Genomic DNA, 27,803 nt, shown 5'->3' with positions numbered 1-27,803 from the left:
ACGCGTCAGGACACGTGCTCTAAGATGCGCCCTTAGACGCAATGAGAGGAAACATGTTATCGCGTCTATACCTACGTCTACACTGAAATGTAGACATGCTATCAGACGCGCTTAGTCGGCTGATTTTAGCCCAACGACCGCCATTGATGATTTACAAAATGCAATACATAATGGAATCAAAAATCCTAAATACACAGAGAGAGAAGAGAGAGAAAGAGAGAAACAAAGAGAGAGAGAGAGAGAGAGAGAGAGAGAGAGAGAGAGAGAGAGAGAGAGAGAGAGAGAGACTCACCTTGGGTGTTTAGTGTGGCGGGTGGTGGCAGTTCTTCTGTTAACCCCAACACAAAGACATTAGGGCCAAAAACGCTTCAAAAATGGCACTTTTAAGAAAGTGATTAAGTTGCTAATTAGTTGAGGTTTAGGAAGAATAAAACCTCTAAATTTGGTTGTCCAGATGTGATTAATGAGAGAATATTTGGTTCATTGAAGAGGTCGACTATTAATTGCCCTCATCTTTTAATCCAGGTCAGGGGTCACCTTTTCGGCCGTTTATTGTCTTGGAACTCGAGAGATTTTGTATTTTCAAGATTTTCGTTCAAACTTCGTATTTGTTTGCTCCCGCGTTTTCTTTCTACACACTATTCTCTTTTACCATTCCTTTTGTTGCACTTGCTTCCTATCACTGTGAGATTCTTGCTCGGTTCATTTGCTAGAATGTCTAGCAATACTACTTCAAATAACATAGGCGCAAGCACACGTAAATACAAGCTATCTATTCAGCTAGATCCGACTTACACATCTTGGAGAAGTATACATCATCGAGTATTGATAGATGAGATTGAAGCCAACAAGTTGCGAACACAAGGAATGAAGCATATAGATTTGTGGGTGGATGGAAATATCTATCCTAGGGATCCTTCTATAGGTAAACCACCTCCTTTTTTGAATGTCCATGACTATATAAGATATGCTGGAGAAGGTTACAATGGAATGCTTGGCTACTGTATGAGGTTATACTCTGCATCTTACACATACATAGCTCAAGTGCACGAAATGAGAAAAGCACTAGAAACTACACAAACAAATATTTTAGAGTTGACAAGTCAGATTGATATTTTGAAAAATATTAACAATTCATTGCAGGATAAGCTAACACGCTTGAGAGAAACTCCAGTAGGATTTAGAGAGAGGAAGAGACCATTAAGAAATATAACCAGCTTGTGTGAGAGAGCAAAGAAAAGGAGACTAAATCTTACAAAGAAATATGTCTCTAACATACTAGGCATAAATATCCGAGAGAATGAGGAAAGAATCAAACTTTTGAAGGAAACCATGAATAAGAAAGATATTTTGAGGATTCTTAAGTCACTAGAAAATGTGGATTTGAGAGGTCCGACTCTGAGAGAGTTAGTGAAGGATTTAAAAGGCACAGTGAAAGAAAATGAAATCGTAGAGACATGTGATACTGTGGGTATAAGTCGAAAAGGTTATCATACTATCTCTCGATTATGCTATCTCTGGATTATGCTTGCTTGCTTGCTGCTTCTTCTTGTTCTCCTCTCTCTTGTTCTCTCTTTCTTCCTCTCCTTGGCTTTCCTTTTTCCCTTCTTGTGTGTTTGAAATGAACGAAGAGGTGAGTCATGAGGAGGTGAGGCATGAAGAGACTAGGGAGGCATGAAGAGACTGCATGTCTGCTAAACTCAAGCTTCAGAACCACAAAAAATGCAGGAAGGGAAAGGCGCAGTTTGAAAAGAAATGATTTAAGTATGGTTTGAATTTTGACGTGTGTGTCTATTTTTGTGTGTATATGCGCGTCTATTGTTCAAATAGACGCGAACATAGACGCGCAAATAGATGCTAATATAGACGTGTACGTAAACGCGGATATAGACGCGCATTTAGGCTTTATCATAATTGTTTGTTTTTAAGATCAGTTTTAATAGTGAATTCTTATCATAAGTTTTAATGTATTTATGATGATTTTTGTGTATTTAAAATTGAGATCTTATGTAAACATATGAATGACAAATATTTTGATGTTGTCATGAATTAGGTTTAATCATGTCATCGTCATCACATAGTGCGGTGCATGCTGATGAGTCAATGAGCACATCCTCAAGTGAGGATGAAACATTACATCTTCATAATCGAGATGCATGGCTATGACAAAAAATTAAACGCATGTGTAATCGTTGTCGAGGGTGTATTTTTTGAGCACGTCGAATTGCAATGTCACACCTCAGCTTATATGGAAAATGGGACCGAGAAAAATCACCGGTATTCATTGTTTTTTTTTTTACCACTAAGATTTCTAGTCTATCTTACGGGAATTATATATCAACGTACATGAAACTCCCTTTTGTGGTTGAGCAGGATGCAGTGCCACATCCTCAAATGCTCCCTCCCGGGCGTCGAGAGGCTGCAAAACGTCGACACGAGGAGGTAGAGTATTCAAGAAGAGTAGAGACTCACGACCATGATAGTAGCCCTCATGAAATGCTCCATCAAGTCATAGAGGATGAGATTTCGGACAACATGGTACACCATCTATTTTCACAATCGGTTCAGGGAGAAGGTCACTCTACAAAGCCAAATGACCCACTATATGTAGCATCATCTACTCTGTTGTATGAAGGTTGTACGTACTCCGTTCTTCGTGCGTCCCTCGAGATACTTAACTTGCAAACAATTTACGGATGGAGTAATGTCAGTTTGGATGCGTTATTGAAGTAGGTATCAATTCAGTTTGGCTTATGAATCATAATATTAATTGTTCTATTTTGAAATCAAACAGAAATATATGTTGGTGGTTTTTTAACTCACTTTTGAAAATATATGTAGGTTATTATCACAAATGCTTCCAAAAGGAAACAAATTGCCAACTAAGAGAGAGCAAGCAAGACACTTGTTGACATCTCTGGGAGGCCTCGATAATGTCAAGATCCATGCATGTGTTAATGATTGTGTCTTATTTCGTGGGATTCACGAGTTCACACCAGAGTGTCCTGTTTGTGGAAAATCAAGATATGAAGTGGAGATGAAGTCAATAGATGTGCCTCGTAAGGTTTTGCGACATTTTTCGATTGTTCCACGTATAAAACTTATGTTCAAGTGTAAGTCTATTGGAAAGCTCATGTCATGGCATGCTAGTCATCGTTCAAGTGATGGAAAATGGAGGATCCCTGCAGACATACCGGCATGGCAACATATAGATAATTTGTGGCCCGTTTTCAAAGAAGAGCCAAGAAATTTGAGATTTGGTTTAGCTATGGATGGAATCAATCCATTTGACATCAAAAGCACATCATATAGTGTATGGCCAGTGGTATTGGTGAACTATAATATTTCTCCATCCATGGCAATTAAAAAGGGACATGTAATATTGTCCCTTCTGATTCCTGGAAAGCACAAGGTAAAAAACGTGGACATTTACTTAGAGCCTTTGATTGAAGAGTTAGAAATGTTATGGGAAGGTATTGAGGTGCAAGATACAAGTGCATCTGCATTCTCTAGAGATTTCATATTGAAGGCCATGTTGTTGTGGACCATGCATGACTTTCCAGGATACGGAGAGTGTTCAGGTACATGTATATAACTCTATATTTGAAATTCAAGACTTGAATCAATTGCATTTTATAATTCACTTGTTTTTTCAGGTTTAACCACGTCAAGATATCATGCATTTCCTATTTGCGGTCCCTCTCTAGTTTCCTCTAGGCCGGCACATTTAAAGAAGGTTATCTACGACAATCATCATCGATTCCTTCCTATTGACCATCCCAAATATGTTCTCCCTACTAATGGAATGACTCCACAATCTCTAACCATTCGAGATTGGAAGGAGAGATGGATTAATGCCAACAGCCACCCTCCACTTGGCATGAGTCGGTAAGAAGTGCATTTCTCTCGATTGACTTTAAAGTATTTAGCACGATGAAATGTTTACATAATATATTGTTTGTTTGTTAGGTTCTCTATATTCTTTGGTCTTCTGTACTGGACTGAACTCAAGATCAATCACCTGTTGGACCCCATGCATATATTCAAAAATGTTGTATCTACATTATGGGATCACTTAATAGGGGCTCGTGATTCAGTTAATGTAAGGGAGGATTTACGTAACATTGGTCGCATGAGACGAGCCTGGCCACACATTGGACCCAAAGGAAAGATTGAGCTACCCCATGCACCTTGGATGTTGTCAAAGAACGAGGGAAAAATAGTGAAGGAACAAATATATAGCTTTCGAACACCCACATGATGTATGAGATGTCTCAAGGGAGCCTTCATAAAGAAAAAGAAAAGAGGTGTGGAGTAACTATCTGGTTTGAAGTCCCACGATTGGCACAAAATGATTCAAGGGTATCTCTAACCATGAATATAGTAATTCGTGGAGTAACTATGTGTAAACTTTGGGGTATGATGACTTTTTCCTCAACTAATCATTTGATCTATGAATATTGTTTACATTCAATTCGTACTTCCTACTAGCATATCCCATTGTGTATCCAAGGATGTATGTGATATAATTTACAAGATGGGAGAGCTTGTGAGGTGTGTATGTTAGATATGATCAATGCCCCACCCTCATTAGGTGCTACCAATGATCCATGGTGCTCAAAGTTGTAAGGCCCCCATTATGAGGAGAAGCCAAATGTGAGCCCGGACATTGGTTGAGTCCTGACTTGTATATCAGATGAGGTCTATGTGACCGGATGGCAAAAAAGGTGACTGTTGTGGGTCTAATCTTTGGGTTAGACGGAGTGGTTAAGCTGGTAGCAACTCGAGGCACATTGCATTGAGTTGCGTGGTAAGGGAGTTAAAAGGGGCCCCTATTGTGGGGTCCGGGGGCCGCGGAAGCGGCCCCTGGCTGGGGGGTCCCAGGGGGGCCAGCGGCCCCCCTGGCGGGGGTCCGGGGGCAGCGCCCCCGGCCCGATGGTAAAGGGAATATTCCCTGGAATATTCCCTGGCCGACTAGTGGAGGCTCATATGGTAGGTCGGTCAGCAGGCCGACCTAACGACCTTCGCGGGCTATAAAAGCTAAACCCCTTCGCAGCCATCTTACACTTATCTTTCACCCAGTCAGAGTTGTTGTTCCAGCTAGCCTTAAGCTCTTCACCTATCTTCTGTCTAGATCGCCATCTAAGCTTCATTCATTGGAAGCGCACGGGTGGACAGAGCCATCTTTGTATCAGTTGTTTGGAGTTAAAGAATTTTACTGATTCTCCTCTTATCTGTTGTGTACTCTCTATCTCTTTCTCAGATTCTGTTCGCTGCGCCGTGTAATATTTTTACATGGTATCAGAGCCCAGGGGGCTCTAGAGATCGGAGAGCGTGCAAGAGGCAAAGGCTTCAACAGCAAAGAGAAACGATGTCGACTCCGGGAAGCAGTTCTGGCGCATCCGGAAGCGGTGCAGGAGGTGGTGCTGCTGTACCGGCTATTCAAACACTGAGGATTCGTCCACCAACCTTCAGCGAAGGCAAGTTAGATGGTACAAACTACACCTTGTGGAAGTTCAAAATTACTACTATCCTTGATTCTTATGAGCTTCTGGAGACTGTGCTGGGGACTGACGCAGAACCACAGCCTACCCCCGACCCATCAAATCCTAGTGTGATGATTCCTCCGAATGCAGATCTTCTACGAGCTTGGAAACGAAGGAATGCAGATGCATTGTGTGCCTTAGTTACAAGCTGTTCTGACAGTGTTTTGACTCTGATTCAGCATACAACCAAAGCGTCGGAGGCTTGGAATGTACTAAGGAGTCAGTATGAAACACGAAACCAAACAAGGATTCAAAACTTGGAGAATCAACTAGCAGCGGAGAAGTTTGCTGAAGGAGAGACGGTTGAAGCATTCATCACTCGGATTAAGAATCTACGCGACCAGATGGCTGGCGCTGGGATACAAAAGACTAGCGAAGAGCTAGCTCGGAGGTGTCTTCGGATTTGTCCACAAAAGTTTGATGGACTAGTAACTGCCCTTAATACTCAGGTGAGACCTCAAGCTTTGACTTTTGAGGAGTTTTGTGCATTATTAATGGAGGAGGAGTTGAGGCTGAAAGCCCGAGAAGGAAGCAACAATGGAGATGCTGCATTCTCTGCCAATGCAAAAGGCAAAGGTGTTTCCTCCACCAAAAATGATGGTGACAAAAAGAAGAAGGGCGGCAAGAAGAAGTTTCAAGGAGAGTGCTTCTACTGTAAGAAGAAAGGACATGCAATTGCAGATTGTCGTGTCAAGAAGGCAGATGAAAAGAATGGTACCCTTAAAAGTAAAGGGAAAGAGACAGCCAATACGGCTGAAGCAGAGTTGGAATTATTCATGGCGACCATTGAGGAAGTGTGCTCCTCGGCGCAAGAAGAATCTACCACTGACTCTTGGGTGTTGGATAGTGGGGCCTCCCGTCACATGACCAACAAGAAAGGTCTATACAGTTCTATGCAGCCTCTACAAGAATCCATCACTGTGACGGTTGGAAATGATGCTAAATGCCCTGCTGCGGGCACAGGTACTATTTCTTTTGTTGCTGCAAATGGTGAAGTCAAAAAGCTTTCAAATGTGTTGTATGTTCCCGAAATCAGGAGAAATCTCTTATCAGTTGCTGCCATAACTGATCTTGGTCATGAAGTGAGGTTCAAGAAGACAGGTGCAGAAATTATTGATAGTGCTGGCACAATTGTTGGCAAAGGAGAAAGAAGGAACAACCTGTATGAGCTAAGTGCTCTTACAGCCACCGCTGGAGTGGGCACAAGTAAGCTTTGGCATGAAAGGTTTGGACACATCGGATTTGCAGTATTGAAGGAGATGCAAAAGCAAGGTATGGTTGCTCACCTACCTACAATAACTGAATTGAAGGAACCATGTGAAGCTTGTATGATGGGCAAGCAACAGAGAAAGGCATTTCCACAAGAAAGCAAGAATAGAGCACATGCTCCTCTAGAGTTGGTGCATGCTGACTTGTGTGGTAAGATGCCTACACAGGCCTTGGGGGGATCTTCTTATTTTATGTTGATTGTCGATGACTACAGTAGGAAGATGTGGGTGTACTTCCTTCGTGATAAGGCTCAAGCTTTTGGTAAGTTTAAAGAATGGCTAATACTTGTTGAGAATGAAACAGGGAAAAGTGTGAAGAAATTTAGAACAGATGGTGGTGGTGAGTTCAACTCAAAGGAGTTTGAAGGCTTTTGCAAGAGCAAAGGGATCAAGCGTCAATTGACGACGCCTCACACACCTCAGCAGAATGGTGTTGTGGAACGCAGGAATCGTACCATTGTGGAGATGGCAAGATGCATGCTAAAGGGCAAGGGATTGCCTAACCATTTTTGGGCTGAAGCTGTTAATACTGCAGTCTACATTCTAAATCGGAGCTACACAAAGGCTCTCAAGGGAAAAACACCTCATGAGGCTTACACTGGTAAGAAACCATCTGTTTCACATTTCAGAATTTTTGGATGTGAATGTTATGCACATGTTCCAGATGAGAAGAGAAACAAGTTACAACCAAAAAGCAGAAAATGTATCTTCTTGGGTTATAGTGATGAGCAGAAGGCTTACAAGTTATATGACCAAGAGGCAAAGAAGATCATCGCGAGCCGTGATGTGGTGTTCAAGGAGGAGCCGCATACAGTGGAGGAGGAGAAGGCAAGGTCTTCCACTTTATCATCAAGCGAAGAAGTAGTCCACTATGAACCTGTCCCGAGAGCTATCCCTATCCTTAAGGAGGAGGAAGCATCATCTTCAGATGATGAGGAAAAAGTTCACCAACCTGACATCACCCCACCGGAAAAGCCATTGCCGCGCTGGGTGAAGCAGCTCTATGACCACAATAATCCTATGCCTGCATCTGTTGAGGAGAAGGCAGACGGACCAAGGAGGTCTCAGAGAATAGAGGAGCAAAGGAGGGCTTCTGCTCACATAGTCAACATGGCCTTGATGGTTGAGATTATGAGAGAAGTAAAGGAGCCAACTGACTTAGAAGAAGCACTTGCAGATCCATCATGGAAGGCTGCTATGCAGGCGGAGTATGACAGCATAATGAAGAATGACACTTGGGAGCTAGTGGATCGGCCAGCAAAGCGGAAGATTATTGGCACCAAGTGGATCTGGAAGGTAAAGTACAAGGCTGATGGTACCTTAGAAAAGTACAAAGCTAGACTGGTTGCCCAAGGATTTTCACAAGTTGAAGGGTTTGATTTTCAAGAGTCATTTGCCCCAACTGCCAGAATGACCACTATTCGCACGGTACTTGCAGTGGCTGCCCACAAGAAGTGGCCAGTGTACCAAATGGATGTTAAGTCAGCGTTCTTAAATGGTGACCTCAAGGAGGAGGTGTACGTGGCTCAGCCACCAGGGTTTGAGGCCCCCCATTCTGAGAACAAAGTGTGTAAACTGAAGAAGGCATTGTATGGGCTGAAACAAGCCCCCAGAGCATGGTACCAACGGATAGATAGGTTCTTTTTAAACCTAAACTTCAAAAGATGTGCCTCAGATGCTAACTTGTATGTTTACAGGGATGGTAAAAAGTCTGTAGTGATTGTCCTATATGTGGACGACCTTCTTATTACAGGTGACTATGAAGATATGATCAACCAAACTCGAAAGGCTTTGAGTTTTGAGTTTGAAATGACAGACTTGGGCTTGCTGCACTATTGTTTGGGGATTGAAGTCTGGCAAGAGCCAGGAAAGATCTTCATCTCTCAGAAGAAGTATGCATGGGAGATCTTGAAGGCATTTGGCATGACCGAGTGCAAGGAGATAGCTACACCTATGGAGGTGAATGTAAAGTTATCCGTTGAGGATACATCAGCACTAGCAGACATTGGGAGGTATAGGAGGTTGGTCGGCAGTCTAATCTACTTGTGTAACACCAGACCAGATATCAGTTTTGCTGTTGGTGTTTTGAGCAGGTTCTCAAACAAACCTCATGAGAGTCATTGGAAAGCTGGGATGCGGGTGCTCAGATACTTGAAGAAAACTCTTGACTATGGTATCACATACAGTTTCGGAACTTCTCTTGTGGGGAACTGTGACTCAGATTGGGCAGGAGACATTGATTCCAGGAAGTCAGTTTCTGGTTATTGTTTCTCTTTGGGTTCAGGAATTTTCTCTTGGATTAGTAAGAAGCAACCAACAGTGGCATTGTCTTCTACCGAAGCAGAGTACAAGGCAGCTTGTTTTGCTGCATGTGAGGCCGTATGGTTGAGAAGGATTCTATGGCATATGGGAGTGCAGGATGAAGAACCAACTGTGCTGAGATGTGACAATCAGAGTTGCATCGCCATTGCCAAAAATCCAGTGTTTCATGCACGCACCAAACATATAGAGATCCAGTATCACTATGTGCGTGATTTGATGGAGGATGGGATAGTGGAATTGGTCTACTGTCCAACAGAGGAGAATGGAGCAGATATCTTCACCAAAGCACTTACGAAGGATCTGCTTCAAGTTCATCTTCAGAGACTCGGCATTGGGCCGAGGAGATAGTTCACCTATGGGTGGACATTGAGGGGGGGTGTTAGATATGATCAATGCCCCACCCTCATTAGGTGCTACCAATGATCCATGGTGCTCAAAGTTGTAAGGCCCCCATTATGAGGAGAAGCCAAATGTGAGCCCGGACATTGGTTGAGTCCTGACTTGTATATCAGATGAGGTCTATGTGACCGGATGGCAAAAAAGGTGACTGTTGTGGGTCTAATCTTTGGGTTAGACGGAGTGGTTAAGCTGGTAGCAACTCGAGGCACATTGCATTGAGTTGCGTGGTAAGGGAGTTAAAAGGGGCCCCTATTGTGGGGTCCGGGGGCCGCGGAAGCGGCCCCTGGCTGGGGGGTCCCAGGGGGGCCAGCGGCCCCCCTGGCGGGGGTCCGGGGGCAGCGCCCCCGGCCCGATGGTAAAGGGAATATTCCCTGGAATATTCCCTGGCCGACTAGTGGAGGCTCATATGGTAGGTCGGTCAGCAGGCCGACCTAACGACCTTCGCGGGCTATAAAAGCTAAACCCCTTCGCAGCCATCTTACACTTATCTTTCACCCAGTCAGAGTTGTTGTTCCAGCTAGCCTTAAGCTCTTCACCTATCTTCTGTCTAGATCGCCATCTAAGCTTCATTCATTGGAAGCGCACGGGTGGACAGAGCCATCTTTGTATCAGTTGTTTGGAGTTAAAGAATTTTACTGATTCTCCTCTTATCTGTTGTGTACTCTCTATCTCTTTCTCAGATTCTGTTCGCTGCGCCGTGTAATATTTTTACAGTGTATACATTGTATTTTTTCATTATATATCTCTGAATTTCTACACAAAAATAAATAATTCTCAAATACATCTTGACAAATACGTGAGCTCGAAGGAAATTGATCCAAACACATTGCAAGATGCTCGAGTATTATCTGTTGAGGTGGTTTGTTTGGTGGAGGAAATTTTTCATCGATCCATTTTGACTACTCAATTACATTTACTCGTACATTTGATTGATGAGATCGCACTTTGTGGAGCAGTTCATGTAAGGTGGATGTTTTTTCTTGAGCACTTCATGAAAACCTTGAAAGATTTTGTGAGGCAAAAAGCTCGGCCTGAGGGAACCATGGCTGAGGGTTGGTTAGTGCAGTCATCCCTTGTTTATATCTCTGAATATCTTGCTAAAGTGGATCCCTCTCAACCACGACTATGGAAAGATGATGAAGACTTGAGGATGACCTCTATAGTACCTCAAGGAAAAGGAATGAGTAAAGTGCTAACAAAAGAAGAACTTCGTAAGTTAAATAGTTTTTGTGTGCTCAATAGTGATGTAATGAGCAAATGGGTGACACTATATAATGAAGCAAGGGCAAGAAGAAAAAGCGAAAGACAAGCATTTCGCACCAGATATGGACGTAATGTCTCATTTCCAGATCATCTAAATGGGCTCCCACGTCATATTGATATATATTGGTTACATGAGAAAATGGAGAGAATGGAAAAAGAGGAGGAAATTAATATATCTCAAGAAGAGTGGGAATACGCACGAGGTTGCTTATCAAAGGTGAGACATACTATCAATTAATTTGTTTCTATAAGTTATATTTTATATAAAAAATTGATATGTTTGATCTTAATCTTTTACTACTAGCGCACATTATTCAATGCTATTTGGTGTGAGGGTAAACATCTTCGAACTCAACGTATAGATGAAAAGAGAAATACCCAAGATTGTGGTGTCCTTGCTCACTTCGAGGATGCCAATGGTACCATGGAAGGTTATTGTGGCTTGATCCAAGATATTCTGAAGCTTGACTTCAGACGATTCTTTATATATGTACTGGATGTGAAGTGGTTTAAAGAAGTGGTAACAAATGGTGAGCATTACACAATTAGACGTCATCCAAGTGGTTTTGTGATCATTGACTCTACAAAATTTCACCAAAACAAGAATGACACATTAGTACTACCTCAACAATGCGAGCAGGTATATATGCAAAAGCTAATTTTTTTATATGTATACATGTAATACATATACACAATATAATAAGTATTTAAGTTTTTTTCTTTTGTTTTTCAAATACAGGTTATGTATCATCCAATGGTAAACAATAACCGATGGTGGTATGTCATCCCTATATCTAATCGTTCAAAACCAATATATGGTAATATTACTGACATAGAGATAGCATATGACAATCCAACAATTAATAATGATGTACATGATGGCACCATAATGGATGATATGCATGATATAGTACAAGAGGAACCTCGCGTGGATGTTCAAGGAAACACAGAAGAGGACAATAATGTGATTGATGATATTGATGAAGTTATTGAGCAATACAGCAACACATCTGATAGTGGGATAGACTTATTTGTTTCGTTACCTCTTGGTAACATAGACCTAGAAGTAAATAGTTTAGCAAGGGCTGATCTCATTGAAGATGAGATGGATCATTCACTGTAGCATACTTAATTTGCTTAATGATTCAATGTGTATTCCTAATTCTATGGAAAATATCATGCGCACACGTGCATACTCAAGAATCAATAGTCAAGTTTAAAGCTAAATTGAATTTTCCATAATAAAAAGGAAGTATTTTTTATCATCTTCAAGTAGAGAAATTACGAGATACATATTGCAATGCTTGCTACTAATTGTAAGGTTTCTGTCGCTTGCCGCTAATTACTTATATCAGGCTTGTCAATTGGAGGAACTGCCATTCATTAGAGAGTAATGAAAAAGTAATTATTAACTCTATTTTTTAAATTCAATGATTCAATGTGTATTCTTAATTCTATAGTTTTTATCATGCGGACACGTGCATGCTCAAGAATCAATTTCAGGTGGTTAAATAATTATTAACTTTGTTTTTTTAATTATGTGAATTGCAATTTTAGGTGGTTAAATAATTGTGTGTCTGCGGCGCGTCTATATTGGTGTCTATTTGCGCGGATATATAGACGCAAAATTAGCGTCTATTTACACGCACTTATAGACGCAATGATAGATGTGCCAGACTTTGTGCGTCTAACATGCGCGTCTATGCCTCATTTCTATTGTAGTGACATTGGAGGGCCACTCTACCTCTCCTAGAGTACACTAATTATCTGAACATTGTTGTATATCTAATCCTTACAATGTGAAGGACCTCCGTCGACAACAAAAGTTCCTAATATGCTAGCTGCCTCCATAGGTACACCTTATCTCATAAAAGATGAGTTTCTAACATCATCAACAAGAAGATCTTCATTGAAAAATTATATTGAGCAAATACTTTAGTGACATGAGCTTTCATCCTAGCTGAATGGGGATGTGAGTAAGAGATAACCTCTAGATTTATCAATTCAGCACAAGACAGAGGGTGGAGTGAGTGATCAGGAGATGTGAAAATATTGGTTGTCATGGTCATTTTCAGCATCAAATGTAACATAAAATGCTAAGGCAAAATGTTCAATTAAAGCCCTTAAAAATGGCAAGATGTCAAGGATATATGTGCATATGTGTATACCCAACATGTGTGTGTGTATGCATGCAAACAATGTATCACACACACACAGGTATGCATACACGAATGCATGTATGTATGAAAGATATATAGCTAAAGTTCTCTATAGATTTTAGATCTTATATAACCTTCAACCCTTATAGTATAAAATCATTGATGGTGGATGAGTGAATAAGTTGAGACTTTCTATCATATTTCTCAATGTTTTAGTATACAATTTTGTCAAATCAACTTATTAATGCTAACCACATTCACTATATTGACATTCTAGAAAAGTATTAAGAATGTTATTAGTTTTCTATTGAAGCTCAATGTTAGATGTCAAACTTAAAGCTTCATTTGGATGTCTATGGATAAGATTTATTTTTAACACATAAATGTGTGCTTGATGTGTGTTTCAATAGATTTTGAGACACACTTAACATTCACATTAGTTCCCCAATATGTGTTCTTGATGTGTGTTTGTTTCCTTGATATATAGATGCATGCTCGATGTGTCTTTGAATTGGGCATTGAGAGAACGAAATATCCCAAATTCACATTTGTTTTCTAAGAAGACGATGACACAGATGGTTGTACTCCTATGTCATATATGCAATATGTATCCATTATATTGTGCATAAAACTAATTTGCATTGTTCTAATTGTTTGTGAAAGGACTTATTGAATGGTTGGGGTTCATGCAACTCCTTCCACTACAACAAAAAGGCCTCATAGACACACATTTAGATGCGATTTTTGAATATAGAGAAATTCTTACGAGCGCGTCTATCCGTCCGTCTATTTGCGCATCTATCATTTCGCATCTATAATCGCATGTATCAACGAATTTACATGCACAAATAGACGCACAATAGATGCACATATACACGTGCATATAGACACGCTGGTAGACACGCTTTTACAAGCACTGGTAGACGCGAACGGAAAACAAAAAAGTACTTTTTTAAAAAAATATATTTAATTTCTTTTCTAAATTTGAATTATGAAGCGTGTGTAGTCTACATTATAGACGTGCGTATAAACGCGAATTATCTGCAATTTAGACGCGTGGATAGACGCGCAAAACAGAACTGCTCTAGTTGTTTTTTCCCCCTCCCATACATCAGATTGTGCATTTGGAAAAAAGACAATGTATATTACTGGCACGAGAATTGAAAATAAAAGTCCATGTATTCATTATATATCAAAAGCGTTTACAAGGGAAGTTTAAGTGCTTGCGACCTAAGGCATGGCCGCAAGTAGTAGGCTCAAAGAGATATCATACATATACAAGAAAAGAAGGCCTCATGAAGAGGTATAGTGCTCCTCTACGAATCTGAAGAGGAAACATCTTTGCTAGTACCACCATGGCTACTAGCGTCGCTATCCCCTTCCTCGCCATGCTCCACATCCGGGTTCGCCTACACACACAAAAGATCAGGGTTGCTTACATAGACAAGGTGGAGAAAAAGTTATAATTAGCTATACTTTTAATAGGAAAGTAAGAAAAACATACCTCCTCTGGCTGTCAAATCCTTATGGCCCGGTTGTATTGTCCTCAGTGATGAGACCCTCCTTATAGAAGTGAAGCCATGTCGCTGCGCGGTTATGGCCTCGATGGTAACCTACCTCTCTAGGAGTAGGTGTTCTACCAACGATGGTAGTCTGCAAAACATTTAGATATAGACAAACAATTATGAGTCACAATATATTAGAATACAATATATAAAGAATTGAAAGAAATATAAATTTAAAAAAAATAGAAATCAAAATATACTTACAAACTCTGCCTCCCACGACTCTCTGCCGCCCGATCTGTAATGCGACGATCCCATTGTTTCCATTTGGATATGTCGCGCCTCTGCGTGCTAGCGACTCTTCACTTTCTCTGTTGCTTTCTTCTTGGCTTTCTTCCACTCTATGCGGTGGCACATAGGTGGTTGGCTATAGGCTCCATGCCCCTCCTCCAACCTCCGCAATGAGTCTTTGACTTGTGTCATGAGGTGGAATCTTTTGTTGTGAATCATATCCCTCACTTTTGTACGTCCCCAATCATCTGAGAATCGCTAACCCTTAGGATTTGGGTACCTCCTATGGACTGCCCTCAACACCTCCTGCCACAAGCCGCTTTTCTGATTTTTGAAGGCAATGAAACAATCTTTATACGTCGCATGCACGACGCTCCTCATGTACACCATTACATCCCTTCCCTCATCATCATGAAAGATGCCACCAGCATCTATAACTCTATAGTATTGGCATACAACCTCCTCTACGTGATCTACTGGTGAGGGTGATCGCTCGCCACCTCCTAGGAAACCCCCACACAAGCCTTGTCCTCCCCCTTGACTCTCCCTCCTCCCTCTCTGTCGACTACCCTCTGCCTCGCTGGATGCACGAGATTCTATAGATGCACGTGCTTCTGTAGATGCTTGTGCTTCAGCCGATGCACATGGAGCACATGGAGTACCTACATACGGAGTACCTGCATATGGAGTACCTGCATGTGGAGTCTGGGAAGTAGTGCAAGGCAAAGACGTCAGAGTTGTCCCAGACATGACAGTAAACACCTCGTCCACTGTGGGAGAGCAGCCAACGTGTCTGGTCATCTCTCCCATGAAGTCTTCCCTACTAGGAAAACCTCCAAAAAATGCATTGACCCCCTTGCCAAATGAGGCCAATGTATCATTCATGCGATCCAAATCTGGGTCATTGCTAGATGAACCAGGATATGACATCTGCAAAAAAAACACAGGAAAAATACAAATTTATTTGCATACAAAAAATCATATATTACCTACATTTTCAAAGAGCTTTCTTTAAACATTGAGCATAAAACTTAAGTGCTAATGCTTCTCATAAACAAGAAAAACTGATAAACACAAACATGGGATTCGTCACATTTATCATTGCAAAAATATATTGTTTACTACCAGAACTGGGAGATCTGGCGTGTGTATCCCCGCGTCTCAATTACAGGTTAGACGCACCCTCAGACGCGCTCCAGAGTGAAACTTCTGTTCAATGCGTCTATCTGCGCATCTAAGATGCAGCACGTACGCGCTGTCAGATGCACATTACAGGTCAATGCACGTGTATAATCGCGCGTAGATTGCAGGTCAACCTTCTGTGCAGCGCGTGTATCATCGCGTGTACACTACAGAGAACACGCGCCAGCACACGCGCACTAAGACATGCCCTCAGACACTATGAGAGGAAACATTTTTCGCGTCTATATCTGCATCTACACTGAGATGTAGACACGCTATCAGACGTGCTCAGTCGGCTGATTTTAGGCCGACGACCGCCATTGATGATTTACAAAATGTAATACATAATGGAATCACAAATCCTAAATACACAGACAGATCAGAGAGAGGAAGAGAGAAATAAAGAGAGAGAGAGAGAGAGAGAGAGAGAGAGAGAGAGAGAGAGAGAGAGAAAGAGAGAGAGAGAGATTCACCTTGGGTGTTTGGTGTGGCGGGTGGTGGCGCTTCTTCCTTCTCCTTCTTTCTCTCCTTGGTAAGTTACCCTCCCTTGATGCTTGCTTGCTGCTTCTTCTTATTCTCCTCTCTCTTGTTCTCTCTTTCTTCCTCTCCTTGGCTTTCCTTTTTCCCTTCTTGTGTGTTTGAAATGAAAGAAAAGGTGAGTCATGAGGAGGTGAGGTATGAAGAGACTAGGTGAGGCATGAAGAGGCTGCATGTCGGCTCAACTCAAGCTTCAGAACCGCAAAAAACGCAGAAAAGGAAAGGCGTAGTTTGAAAATAAATGATTTAAGTATGGTTTGAATTTTGACGTGTGCGTCTATTTTTGCTTGTATATGCGCATCTATTGTTCAGATAGATGCGAGTATAGACGCGAACATAGACGTGAAAATAAACACCAATATAGATGCGTAGGTAAACGTGGATATAGACGCGCATTTAGGCTTTATCATAATTTTTTGTTTTTAAGATAAGTTTTGATAGTGAATTCTTATCATAAGTTTTAATGTATTTATGATGATTTTTGTGCATTTAAAATTGAGATCTTATGTAAACATATGAATGACAAATATTTTGATGTTGTCATGAATTAGGTCTAATCATGTCGACGTCGTCATCACCTAGTGTGGTGCAAGCCGATGAGTCAATGAGCATATCCTCAAGTGAGGATGAAACATTGCGTCTTCATAATCAAGATGCATGGCTACGACGAAAAATTAAATGCATGTGTGATCGTTGTCGAGGGTGTATTTTTCAAGCACGTCGAATTGCAATGTCACACCTTAGCTTGTATGGAGAATGGGACCGAGAAAAATCACCGGTATTCATTGTTTTTTTTTACCACTAAGATTGCATGTCTATGTTACGGGAATTATATATCAACGTACATGAAACTCCCTTTTGTGGTTGAGCAGGATGCAGTGCCATATCCTCATATGCTCCCTCCCGGGCATCGAGAGGCTACAAAACGTCGATGCGAGGAGGCAAAGTCTTCAAGAAGAGTAGAGACTCATGACCATGATAGTAGCCCTCATGAAATGCCCCATCAAGTCGTAGAGAATGAGATTTTGGACAACATGGTACACCATCTATTTTCGCAACCGGTTCAGGGAGAAGGTCACTCTACGAAGCCAAATGATCCACTATATCTAGCATCATCTACTCCGTTGTATGAAGGTTGTACGTACTCCGTTCTTCGTGCGTCCCTCGAGATACTTAACTTGCAAACAATTTATGGATGGAGTAATGTCAGTTTGGATGCGTTATTGAAGTAGTATCAATTCAATTTGGCTTATGAATCATAATATTAATTGTTCTATTTTGAAATCAGACAGAAATATATGTTGGTGGTTTTTTAACTCACTTTTGAAAATATATGTAGGTTATTATCACAAATGCTTCCAAAAGAAAACAAATTGCCAACTAAGAGTGAGCAAGCAAGACATTACTTGACATCTCTGGGAGGCCTCGATTATGTCAAGATCCATGCATGTGTCAATGATTGTGTCTTATTTCGTGGGATTCATGAGTTTGCACGACAGTGTCCTGTTTGTGGCGAATCAAGATACGAAGTGGAGATCAAGTCAATGGATGTGCCTCGTAAGGTTTTACGACATTTTTCGATTGTTCCACGTATAAAACTTATGTTAAAGTATAAGTCTATTGGAAAGCTCATGTCATGGCATGCTAGTCATCGTTCAAGTGATGGAAAATGGAGGATCCCTGCAGACACACCGGCATGGCAACATATAGATCATTTGTGGCCTGTTTTCAAAGAAGAGCCAAGAAATTTGAGATTTGGTTTAGGTATGGATGGAATCAATCCATTTGGCATCAAAAGCACATCATACAGTGTATGGCCAGTGGTATTGGTGAACTATAATATTCCTCCATCCATGGCAATTAAAAAGGGACATGTAATGTTGTCCCTTCTGATTCCTAGAAAGCAGAAGGTAAAAAACATGGAAATTTACTTAGAGCCTTTGATTGAAGAGTTAGAAATGTTATGGGAAGGTATTGAGGTGCAAGATACACATGCATCTGCATCCTCTAGAGATTTCACATTGAAGGCCATGTTGTTGTGGACCATGCACGACTTTCAGGATATGGAGAGTGTTCAGGTACATGTATATAACTCTATATTTGAAATTCAAGACTTGAATCAATTGCATTTTATTAATTCACTTGTTTTTTTAGGTTTAATCACGTTAGGATATCATACATGTCCTATTTGCGATCCCTCTCTAGTTTCCTCTAGGCAGGCACGTTTAAAGAAGGTTATCTATGACAATCATCATCGATTTCTTCCTATTGACCATCCCAAATATGTTCTCCCTACTAATGGAATGACTCCACAATCTCTAAACATTCGAGATTGGAAGGAGAGATGGACTAATGCCGACAGCCACCCTCCACTCGGCATGAGTCGGTAAGAAGTGCATTTCTCTCGATTGACTTTAAAGTATTTAGCATGATGAATTATTTACATAATATATTATTTGTTTGTTAGGTTCTCTATATTTTTTCGTCTTCCGTACTGGACTGAACTCAAGATCAATCACCTGTTGGAGCCCATGCACATATTCAAAAATGTTGTATCTACATTATGGGATCACTTAATAGGGGCTCGTGATTCAGTTAATGTAAGGGAGGATTTACATAACATTGGTCACATGAGACGAGCCTGGCCACACATTGGACCTAGAGGAAAGATTTAGCTACCCCATGCACCTTGGATGTTGTCAAAGAATGAGGAAAAAATAGTGAAGGAACAAATATATAGCTTTCGAACACCCACACAATGTATGAGATGTCTCAAGGGATCCTTCATAAAGAAAAAGAAAAGAGGTGTGGAGCAACTATCTGGTTTGAAGTCCCATGATTGGCACAAAATGATTCAAGTAAGGGTATCTCTAACCATGAATATAGTAATTCGTAGAGTAACTATGTGTAAACTTTGGGGTATGATGACTTTTTCCTCAACTAATCATTTGATCTATGAATATTGTTTACATTCAGTTCGTACTTCCTACTAGCATATACCATTGTGTATCCAAAGATGTACGTGATATCATTTACAAGATGGGAGAGCTTGTGAGGTGTGTATACATTGTATTTTTTCATTATATATCTTCAAATTTCTACACAAAAATAAACAAGCACATCATACATCTTGACAGATACGTGAGCTCAAAGAAAATTGATCCAAACACATTGCAAGATGCTCGAGTATTATCTGTTGAGGTGGTTTGTTTGGTGGAGGAATTTTTTCCTCGATCCATTTTAACTACTCAATTACATTTACTCGTACATTTGATTGATGAGATCGCACTTTGTGGGGCAATTCATGTAAGGTGGATGTTTTTTCTTGAGCACTTCATGAAAACCTTGAAAGATTTTGTGAGGCAAAAAAGCATGGCCTGAGAGAAGCATGGCTGAGGGTTGGTTAGTGTAATCATCCCTTGTTTATATCTCTGAATATCTTGTTGAAGTGGATCCCTCTCAACCACGACTATGGAAAGATGATGAAAACTTGAGGATGACCTCTATAGTACCTCAAGGAAAAGGAATGAGTAAAGTACTAACAAAAGAAGAACTTCGTAAGTTAAATAGTTTTTGTGTGCTCAATAGTGATGTAATGAGCAAATGGGTGACACTATATAATGAAGCAAGGGCAAGAAGAAAAAGCGAAAGACAAGAATTTCACACTAGATATGGACGTAATGTCTCATTTCTAGATCATCTAAATGCGCTCCCAGGTCATATTGATATAGATTGGTTACATGAGAAAATGGAGAGAATGGAAAAAGATGAGGAAATTAATATATCTCAAGAAGAGTGGGAATACGCACGAGGTTGCCTATCAAAGGTGAGACATACTATCAATTAATTTGTTTCTATAAGTTTTATTTTATATAAATAATTGACATGTTTGATTTTTTATCTTTTACTACTAGTGCACATTATTCAATGCACTTTGGTGTGAGGGTAAATATCTTCGAACTCAACGTATAGATGAAAAGAGAAATACCCAAGATTGTGGTGTCCTTGCTCACTTCGAGGATGCCAATGGTACCATGGAAGGTTATTGTGGCTTGATCCAAGATATTCTAAAGCTTGACTTCAAACGATTCTTTATATATGTACTAGATGTAAAGTGGTTTAAAGAAGTGGTAACAAATGGTGAGCATTGCACAATCAGACGTCATCCAAGTGGTTTTGTAATTAGACTCTACAAAATTTCACCAAAACAAAAATGTCACATTAGTACTACCTCAACAATGCGAGCAGGTATATATGCAAAGGCTAATTTTTTTATATGTATACATGTTATACATATACACAATATAATAAGAACTTAAGTTTTTTGCTTTTGTTTTTCAAATACAGGTTGTGTATCATCCAATGGTAAACAATAACCGATGGTGGTATGTCATCCCTATATCTAATCGTTCAAAACCAATATATGGTAATATTACCGACATGGAGATAGCAGATGACAATCCAACAATTAATGATGATGTGCATGATGACACCATAATGTATGATATGCGTGATATAGTACAAGATGAACCTCGCGAGGATGTTCAAGGAAACGCAAAAGAAGACAATAATGTGATTGTCGATGATATTGATGAAGTTATTGAGCAATATAGCAACACATCTAATAGTGGGATAGACTTATTTGTTTCGTTACCTCTTGGTAACATAGACCTAGAAGTAGATAGTTTAGCAAGGATTGATCTCATTGAAGATGAGATGGATCATTCACTATAACATACTTAATTTGCTTATTGATTCAATGTGTATTCCTAATTCTATGGTTTTTATCATGCGCACACGTGCATACTTAAGAATCAATAGTCAATTTTAAAGCTAAATTGAATTTTCCATAATAAAAAGGAAGTATCTTTTATCATCTTCAAGTACGTAAAGAAATTACGAGATACATATTGCAATGCTTGCTACTAATTGTAAGGTTTCTGTCTCTTGCTACTAATTACTTATATCAGGCTTGTCAACTGGAGGAACTGCCATTCATTAGAGAGCAATGAAAAAGTAATTATTAACTCTATTTTTTTAATTCAATGATTCAATGTGTATTCTTAATTCTATGGTTTTTATCATACGCACACGTGCATGCTCAAGAATCAATTTTAGGTGGTTAAATAATTATTAACTTTGGTTTTTGAATTATGTGAATTGCTAATTTTAGGTGGTTAAATAATTGTATGTCTGCTAGCGCGTCTATTTGCGTGGATATATAGACGCAAAATTCACATCTATTTACATGCACATTTACACACACTTATAGATGCGCTCGACTTTGCACGTCTAACTTGCGCGTCTATGCCTCGTTTCTGTTGTAGTGTTCGCTACAACACAACTCATGCAATGGTCGGAGAATGCAAGTTCTCGTGAAGCAGGCATGATAAGGCAAGTGCTAGTACCTGTGAAATCTAGGAAACACGGAAGTATTCACACCTATCAAATCCTTTAAACCCAAATCACATCCTCATAAGACAAGTGTAAGAAACACTCTCGATTGTTAGCCCTTCATTTTATCCAAGCGTACTATTGCTTAGGTGTGGTCACAACTAATCCCAAACTCTACTAAGCCCTTCACTTCTTTAGAGCTGACTCTTGCTTATCGGTTTTTGTAATTAAGATCTCAATATCTTGACTCCTCTCCTGGCCTTTTTCTTTCAAGCGATCTCTAGCTTTGACTCTTGGTCACTTACACAATAACTTCACTAGGCTTCTTGTTTGTTTTTACTCATGATTAAGACTCAACACATAGAGCTTCAGAGTAAGCTCATGATTGGGTAGTTTCAATATCCACAAGGGCTTAATAGGAATATAGAGGAAAGCTCAGTTAAGATGGACCTTTAGCACACATCTCAAAGCTATCATTGTATGCATGGCCTTGGAAGATTCACCATGAGAAGCCCTCAAAGCTACCTTGTTTGTTTTCCGTTTCACAACAATTGGTGCCTACTCTCCAATGTAAGCTTTGACCTCTACTATCCCCTCGGTGTTTGCATGATTGTAGGCAAATAAGCCTTTGCCCCAACAACTAATTGGTCACATTGTCGAATTGCAAGTCCATCCACTACTTGTCCCCTTTGCAGTGTAGCAATCATGAAGTTGAACCCAAGGCATGCAAAGCATACACTCCCTCTCTCTCCTTGTGATGACCAACAATGATGATCGTCTGTTTGGTTTTGGAGCTCCCCCACTGAAAATTTTCTTCCCACCAAAATAGCTTCTCTTTCTCCTTCTAGCATGTATACACAAAAACATGTCCTTCCATCAAGCTAGCATAAAGCTAGCTAAAATAGCTAAGATGAATAGTAGCCTCACAACTAGATTACCCTATGGATAGCACAGAACCTTTGTGAGCTTAGCTCTTATTTGCAGCCTCTTTGTCTATGAGCGTGTAATGCTTTGAATCATACCATGGCTGGAGGGCATCATCCTTTGAAACACAACCGCACGACACCGTTGCTCAGCTAAAAGAGTTAGGATTGTAGATAACTCCATAAGCCCCTTGTATATAGAAAGAAAAGTTAGAACCATAAAATGCAATGAATATCTCTCATGGTTTTGTCTTCTCATATGGGAATGAAATCCATGAGTGGAACTCAAGTTGCTTGACTTGATCAGTGGGGACGACAAGTGCACTTAAGCACCAAGATCACACTACAATACGTTGCTAGAGGAGAGAAATGTCACAGACTCCCATCATTTTTAGCCACATCTACTTCACTTCAAGAAGGTGATTAAAGATGGAGAGACTATATTAATTGGGCGAAGTCTCTAAAAAGGGGCTGATCTGTGTGCCTGGAAGCCTCGAGTTCCATACATTCATTTTCCTGGGTTTTGTGGAGTCGGCTAAATTTCAAAACCTAGGCGTGTCCCAGGCTCTAGCCCCACAATAGTAGTTCACAGTAACGAGGCGATATATCATTATTAATTGACTTCACCGAAGTTAAGTGCCAAGTTGCTATTAGCTTAAGCAGCAAGCCTTACATACGATAATTAAGCTCATAATAGAGGCACGACAATCCAAAGAGGCCGGCAGGAATCGAGAAGTAGAGGACGAGGCCGGCAGGAAACCAGAAGACGACGACGACGACGATGGAGATCGAAAAGATTCAACATTATATCTCTCTCTCTCTCTGTAGACGGTCTTCTTTAACGCAAAACAATCAAATTCAACTAAAACTGTTAGTGTCTGACAAATTACAAGACCATGTGGTCATCGTCGGATTCTAATACTTCGTCGGCTTCCTCATGGCCGTCATGCCTGCACGATTGTGATTCTATTGAGTCGCCTGCAGCTGCTGCAGCAGATGACTGTAATAGGCCAATGACTAAGGCTACAGCAGCTACAAGTTATATGACCACAGGCCATGACTATGATATACTTTATCAGGATGCAGATGTCATCGATGATGGTGGAACATCGGTACAGCAAGAAGTGCGCAGCAGGTACGACGACAACATTGCAGGCATGGCGACGATGCTGGCGCGGGTCACGGAGTCCCTGCGCCTGCATATTGAAACATTAGGTCGATGCGGCCGGCCTTCCCCTTGTCTTGTCGAACAGGCCCGTCTCGCCATCGCCCAGATCGACGCCGACCTTGCCTTCCGCCTCGAGTCTCAATTTTACTCTCAATATCCCCAATACATTCATCATCAAGATCATCCTCACCAGCCTCATCATCGTCAATATAACCAATCGCAAATATACTCTCATGATCGATATAATCATCCCCGTCCTGGGGGACCCCATCAATACAGCCTGGAATCCCAATACAATCTCGATCCACCCTTCACCTTCGACCCGAACGTCGAGTTTCGTGCTGATCATCATCCAGATATCAATACATCGCTGCAGTATGTCGACTCTCCCTCCACCGTTGACCAGAACGAGTGTACTCTGGATATAAGCTGCAGTAGTAGTCCTGGTACAGCTAGTGGCGCCGCAGCTATTGATAGTAATTGGATCGCCCTCCTGGAATCTTCTGCCCAGGATGTACGTACGCTCTCTCTCTCTCTCTCTCTCTCTCTCTCTCTCTCTAGTGGAAGTTTAGACACTTCCTATGTGGAAAAAATAGCTCTTTTCTCCTGGTGGATGAAGAAGTTTAGACACTTCCCATGTAGAAAGTAGGTCTTTTCTCTCGGTTGAGCTTCTACTCCGGAGGCATCATATACCTAGCTTGGAGGTGTCGTATACCCAGCTAGGTGTGACTGGGGCCATGGGTACCATAGGAAGATAGATATTTTCTCTTAGTTTTCCCTATTGTGTTTAACAACATGAGCTAAGTCACCGCATAAACAGCTAGGTCTGGATTTAGGCCCCATGCTCTCCAACTGCACCTAGTTGGGCATGTGGGAGGCAGCCCTCCATAGGCGCTGTATCTAGCATTGACAAATGGTTGACTTGTGTACATATACATGTTTATTGTTCACAAAATACCCCATTCATTAGCCAATTTGATAGGCAAATATGGTATATTGTTGTTAATTACAAGTGAAGAGCACAAAAGTAAGCATGCAAATATTTGTCAACCTCATTTTAGCCATAATAAAAATAAATAATACCATAGAAATGCATATAAAGATGATTTTCCTTTATAAGTATATGTAGTACATTTTCATCGTATGTTTTGACAAGTAAAAATGGTCCATTTCTAGCTAGAAGAGGACACTAGGAGAATTAGTGAGGAGGTGGAGAAGGCAAAGATTCCCTACAGGTTTGTACTTTGTCTCTTTGAGCTACAACAACTCTACCAAGATCTTCTAGTCAAGAACTCAAGCAAGCAAGGCATGAAGTCACTACCAATCAAAATTGGAGAAGAAGCTAGATTGAGTGAACAAGAGGCTATAGAGCTCATCCAAAATAATGAACTGGATCTAAGTGGAAAGCTACTTCGTAGCTTGCCTTTGTTTGGAAAAAGTTCAACACTTATGAGGTTGAATATTTGTGACAACGAACTCAAGGTAAATATATTCAAGATTCCTCTTGTTTGTGTACTACATAATTATTGAATCAAGCTATATTAAAGATTGTATTTTTGTTATCATATCTCTTATAATATGTTGATGGATGGTTACAACCAACTCAAGGTAAAGTTGTTCAAGATTACTCTTGTATGTGTATTTATACATAACTAATGGGATGAAACTATATTTAAGTTTGTACATTTGTTACCATATCTCATATAACATGTTGATGGATGGTTATCTTTTGAATTATGTAGGATTTGCCACTCTCTATAGGTTATCTCTACAATCTTGAGATACTTGACCTACATTCAAACCAACTTGAAACATTACCTAGTACCATTGGGTCCCTAGAACATTTGAAAACCTTGAACATTTCAGGGAACTTGCTAAGAACTCTTCCAGATAGCATTGTAAGATGCAGGTAACCAAGTATTTTCTTTTGAACAACATCTTTACTCGCGTTTTATCATAATATTGACACAAAGAACTTCCCTTACCTACAAAGCTTTTGTAGGGTGTGTAACTAGCTTTTCCTAGAGTTTACACTTATACTATATTAAGTGAAGTTATGGTACCAATGTATTTGAAGTAAGACATTTAATGTGATATACATACTTGAGACAAAGAATGAAAACTTGGCATAATGATAGTGGTGCTTGATTAGATTTGGATATCAAAAGATTATGACAAGTAGATTATCTATGAGTTATCCTCTTCATGATTTTGAACTACTAATGTTATTTTTTCTATAATATGCAGGTCATTAGTCGAGCTAAATGTTGGTTTTAACGAATTGAACTATCTCCCATCAAGGATAGGTGAAGGCCTTGTCTCTCTTGAAATCCTATCTTTGCATTCAAACAAGCTCTCCTTCCTACCTCCCTCCATTTGCAACTTAACACGCCTCATGCTACTAGATCTACACTTCAACAAGCTAAAATTCCTACCACAATCCATTGGCAAATTAAGAGCATTAAAGAAGTTAAATTTAAGCAACAACTTTAGTGACTTTGGAGGGGAGATACCTGATTCAATTGGACATTTAAAGTGCTTGGTGGAGTTAGATATAAGCTTCAATCAACTGAGGGTGCTACCAGATGCCTTAGGGGCATTAGCACAAAGTAGCTTGAAGGTCCTAAAAGTGGACAACAATCCACTTTCCATACCACCCATACATGTGGTAGAGCATAGCATGAAAGCTGTGATGGAGTACATGGAAGAGAGATGGAAAGTGTCAAAGGAGTTGAACGAAGAATTAGATGATGGATTAATCATCATGCCATCTCATCTTATGAGAAGTAGGACTTTACATCATGGAGCGTATAGAAGGTTGGCAAGCTCTACATCTTCTTCTTGTGTTGGAATGAACAAGTCTTGGTTAACAAATTGGTTTCCAACTATGCCAACTAATCGACATACACCAAAGAAAAATTTTCTTCAGATAGATTCCCTTGGAAGTGAATGGACATCTACGAAACCATAAAAATACTACTCATTCATGATTTTAGTTGCCTATTAAATATCTTGCTTGACAACACCATTGTCATCTATGATCACTATCATGAATTGTTATCTTTAATATCATCATTCGCTCTAGTAAACATTTTTTATTTGTGAACTCACAAAATTATTGAATGCTTAGATTCCATAGGTATCTATGCATGTTTTGTTTTTTTGTCATTTTTGTAGCTAAATGCAATGAAAAACTTAATATCATAAATGTTTTAATTTATATTGTATACATTAATTCTTGTAGATATAAGATTATAAATTTATCTTAATCAACGTGTACGCACACACACCCACACACACACACACACACACACACACACATGTGCACACATGCACAAGCATGTTATAAACAACATTCACCCTTTCTTTGTATTCCCTTACATTTTACGTGAAATCATGATCATATTAGTAAGATATGTACATCGAAAGGATAGATGAGTTTCCATAACCAAATCACTTAAGTGTTTGAATAACTTTGAATATTGGTTCTCTCTTCCTAAGAATCTTGAGAATAGCTAAAATCTCTACTTTATATTGCTTGACCATAGCATCTAAGGTAACTCTTTTTTATTTCCTCATCAAAGCTTTGTTCCTATTTGACTATAGACGCTTGAATACTACATATCTAACTATGTTCCAAACTTCTAGGGTTTCTTCATCTAGGGCACCCTTATTCCCAAATAGGGCAAGAACTAGCAACTTGATAGTTGTGTTGAAGTCTACTTGATCTACCCATTCTTTGATTCTTTCCCAAAGTCTTATAACTTCTTTACCATGCCAAAGCAAGTGTGTACTTGTCTAATTGTGTAGCATAAATATGGAGCATCAACATCCATGAATCATCTT

General features: G+C 40.1%; 1 protein-coding gene across 2 annotated transcripts; it reads left to right on the top strand.

Moving 5' to 3' along the window:
• Positions 1 to 23,665: 23,665 nt before the first annotated feature.
• LOC148039783 (uncharacterized) lies at positions 23,666 to 26,997 on the top strand. Of its 2 annotated transcripts, XM_087665549.1 has the most exons (4): positions 23,666 to 24,471; positions 25,134 to 25,439; positions 25,700 to 25,866; positions 26,205 to 26,997. In XM_087665549.1, exons 1-4 carry the CDS (start codon positions 23,686 to 23,688, stop codon positions 26,926 to 26,928), a joined length of 1,983 nt encoding a protein of 660 aa, XP_087521675.1. In that variant the 5' UTR covers positions 23,666 to 23,685; the 3' UTR covers positions 26,929 to 26,997. The 2 variants fall into 2 exon arrangements, with proteins under 2 accessions (XP_087521675.1, XP_087521683.1); XM_087665557.1 differs by lacking the exon at positions 25,700 to 25,866 and having other exon boundaries at positions 26,205 to 26,367.
• Positions 26,998 to 27,803: the final 806 nt, after the last annotated feature.

The sequence above is a fragment of the Lygodium microphyllum genome, chromosome 2 (assembly GCF_053477565.2).
Source record: "Lygodium microphyllum isolate KBCC chromosome 2, Lygodium_microphyllum_v1.1.10, whole genome shotgun sequence".
In the NCBI taxonomy this organism is placed as follows: domain Eukaryota; kingdom Viridiplantae; phylum Streptophyta; class Polypodiopsida; order Schizaeales; family Lygodiaceae; genus Lygodium; species Lygodium microphyllum.
The sequence above is the reverse complement of the archived record's forward strand: the minus strand, read 5'-3'. Positions and strand labels throughout refer to the sequence as shown.